Source organism: Anabas testudineus, chromosome 6 (assembly GCF_900324465.2).
Source record: "Anabas testudineus chromosome 6, fAnaTes1.2, whole genome shotgun sequence".
NCBI lineage: Eukaryota > Metazoa > Chordata > Actinopteri > Anabantiformes > Anabantidae > Anabas > Anabas testudineus.
In genome coordinates, this window is record NC_046615.1 from 12986266 (window position 1) to 12989682 (window position 3417).

Consider the following 3417-nt stretch of genomic DNA (forward strand, 5'->3'; position numbering starts at 1 on the left):
TACAGTGTTTTACATTTTAGCATTTTACATAAATACTGAGGACATCCAAAAGATGAAAGAAAATTGTTAAATAGCCCAGAATATGTTTTATCTTTTATGTTCTTCAAAGTAGCCCCCTTTATGCCTTGATGACAGCTTTGCACACACTTGGCAGTCTCTCAGTCGATCCCTTGACGTAGTCACCAGAGATGCTTTTTCCAACAATCTTAGAGGAGTTCAGCTGGTGAGTATACTTAAGTATACAAAAAATACATATACTGTTCACTAGAGATGTATCACCTGCATACTTTCCAGTTAAAAAAATATATATTCCTCTACCTCATTTAAGCTAATGTACCTGAATATACACTCAGAAAACTAAAAAGCTCCACTTTAATTTATCACATCACATGAAAACTAGTGTGTAACACCAACCACTGATCCAAACAGCACTATGACACAGTCTATCCACAGTGAGCTTGTAAAACAACCATTAATTACCAACCAGACTCTGTTCAAAGACAAAGCACCATGTCACACGACAACACTCTTAACTGCGAACATCAAGTTTTTGTTTATGTTGTGTTAAAGACAAACAGCTGAAAATCATGCGTCACAGTTGTTTAGACGTGTCACATGTCGATGCAGTGGGTGGCGGTAGTGCATGTTTTATTCATGCCACTTGTTTTAAAGCGTGGACGAAGAAGTCGAAGTCCAACCAGCACCTCCTGCCGTCACTCCTGGACATGTTAGTCCGGCGGAGGAGGACTGATTTGGGGAAAGCGGTGGCTTGTGCTGCCACAGCGTTTGGATAAGGTAACTAGATACCTGAGCTCCAAAAAAGTCTGTCAAACTATATTTCTTGTTAACACCTTTTATTAATATAGTCGCAAACACATGAGATACGTGTAGTTAGTTTAATTAAAGGCTTGTTTTCTGCAGATTGTTGAGTGAACAGATACCTAATGTCAAAAGCTACTTAGCTAACCTGTTAGCATCAGCTGTCGTTAGCATGGAAGCTTACGGCAGTGTTGCCTTCAAGTGCTCCTCTGTGAGCTCCGTCCCCCCGACAACAGTGTAAACATGGTAGATGGAAAATATCAACTGTGAGATGCAATTAAAAATGTCAGTTTGATGTTTAAGTGGCATAAGCAGTTTTATGGTGAATCACGTTGGATCTGAAAGTAAGGATGACTTTGTAAGTAAGTTAAATAGGGAAAAGGGTTTGGTTTGAACGAACTCCGTAACTAGCATTAAAGTACACTTAATGAAGTACTGCACTTAAGTACAGACATGAGGATATATATATATATATATATATATATTTATATATATATATATATATATAATTTAATAATAAAATTAATAGTTAAGAGATTACAGATTAATTAAATATTGCTAAGTAAGTTGGATTCAGAGAAAATCATAGTATCTTGATGCTCACATTTTAGTAGTTTAACTCTGCTGTAAACTCAGGTTGAGATGCTGCTGTCAGAATACCTTATCTACATTTACACTGCAAAAACTTCAGGACTACTACAAAGAATTCATATATTCATAAAAATAAATGCGTCTGTATATCATTTGATATTATAAACCTGTTTATGTGTGTTGAAAAACGTTTCTTTTAATATTAGAATTGGGATGTTCCTTACAGGCTGGTGTTTCATTATGCGGCGAGGGGAGTACGTTCCACAGGCTTTTCAGGCCCCGGTGGATGTTCATGCCAGCGCAGATGGCCAGGTCTACATGTTCAAGAGGAGGCCGAATGAGACAGCTGTATCCTCAGACGATGAGGAGCTCAGTGTCATTGAGATGAGGCCGCAAGTTTTCCGCGAGCACGAGCAGGGCAGACTGAGAAATGTCGAGCTGCTGGAACGGCAGGTGTTAGATGGCGACAGTCTGAACAAGCTTGCTTTGCAGTATGGCTGTAAGGTAAAGAGTTTTGAAAGTTACTAAAGTTTTTCTGTAATTCTGGTGTGTGTTAACACTAATATACATTCCTACCCATTTCTGTTAACAGGTGGCAGATATAAAACGAGTGAACAACCTCATGCAGGAACAAGATTTGTTTGCACTGAAATCTATCAAAATACCAGTTCAGAAACACAGCTTTTTAACAGACCCAAGTGATCATCAGGAAGAAATGACACCGTCGCCTACCAGACCATTGAAGCCTCGGGACCGAACCAGACCCCAACCTCAGCTTAAGGAGGTCACAGATTTTCTAATGGAGGTGGATAATGATATTGAGAAACTGATTAAGAGTACGAATCGACAGGAAGATTTCTTGGATGAAAAACCACAACGTTTTGGTTTCAGAGGACAAAATTTGACCAGTCACGGTGCAGACTGGGGCATCCAGTGGTGGAATGCGTTAGTTGCCATGCTCCTGATAGGGATCGTTTTGCCAATATTTTATGTAATTTATTTCAAAACAAAGGATAACGGAGCAGTTTCAAAAACAGATGGTAGTGGTGCTTTATCATCGACCTTCGCCTCTTCAAACATCTCTCAAACCTAGAGGTGCTGAGCAATTTCAAGAACTGAGAAACATCAGACCTGAGGCTCAAAAAAAGCAGAAAAATATTTAAAGGCGTGTGTAAGAACGCTTCAGAAGAAGGTGACAATCAAGATCAAGCTAAATCTTTTTAACAGTATCACTTCTGTCTGGTTTCCAGCTGTGAACTTTACCTTTAGTAAAACTATAAGGAATTGAGATGCTTCAGTAATTGCCTTGAAGTGAAGTAGCTGCACACATCTCTCATTTTTGCAATATATATATATATATATATATATATAATAGACACCAGCATTTCCTTCAGCTGGGTACAGGTCACAGGAATATTACTCTTGATGCAGTGTATCCCTGATCCTTTGCTTTGAGAAACACTTGGTGTTTGTTGGAATTACAATTCTTCAGGTGCTTTAAAAAAAGGTAAGAGGTACGAGGTAAGGTATTAAACGATTGTGACTTGAACCTCCTGACATGACAAAAGGTGAACAATAATTGCAAAAGGAAAATTCTATCTGTCTGGAGACGAGCTCTATCACAACCTGCCTTTCCACAGCTGCCTGTTGTCAGTGTCAACACATAACAGTGTCAGATATCAGGTGTTTTACTGTTTTTTTATCTGTTATCATACAATAATCTACCGTTTTGCCCAAAACACTACAACGAGAGAAATGTGTTCTTCTGCTGCCAAAACTGTGTGATGCGTAACATTGGTTTAAACATTATTTATGTGTTTTTTTTTATCTAACTTATTCTTGATTATGTGTTCATTGTATTGTTGTTGTTTTTCTGCACCTTGTGCTTTCTCTCTGGGTCTCATTATGCCAAAAGTGTGAACTGTGTTTACAGTAGGAATGTGGTGCAATATAAGTTATCCTGTGTCACATACATTTTGAAAATTCTATTTCTTTACCTTTAAGTTC

The 3417-nt window shown here is 38.2% G+C and overlaps 1 protein-coding gene across 1 annotated transcript; it reads left to right on the forward strand.

Moving 5' to 3' along the window:
• The first annotated feature begins 691 nt into the window (after window positions 1-691).
• lysmd4 (LysM, putative peptidoglycan-binding, domain containing 4) lies at window positions 692-2757 on the forward strand. Its single transcript, XM_026364920.1, has 3 exons — window positions 692-795; window positions 1637-1914; window positions 2003-2757. The coding sequence occupies exons 2-3, from the start codon at window positions 1651-1653 to the stop codon at window positions 2501-2503; spliced, it is 765 nt and encodes a 254-aa protein (XP_026220705.1). The 5' UTR covers window positions 692-795; window positions 1637-1650; the 3' UTR covers window positions 2504-2757.
• Window positions 2758-3417: the final 660 nt, after the last annotated feature.

Bases quoted from the DNA above. Each gene is read 5' to 3' on its own strand.
- lysmd4 (XM_026364920.1), top strand. From the start codon at position 1,651: ATGCGGCGAGGGGAGTACGTTCCACAGGCTTTTCAGGCCCCGGTGGAT. The intron at 1,915-2,002 runs GTAAAGAGTTTT...TTCTGTTAACAG, and splicing joins CTTTGCAGTATGGCTGTAAG to GTGGCAGATATAAAACGAGT.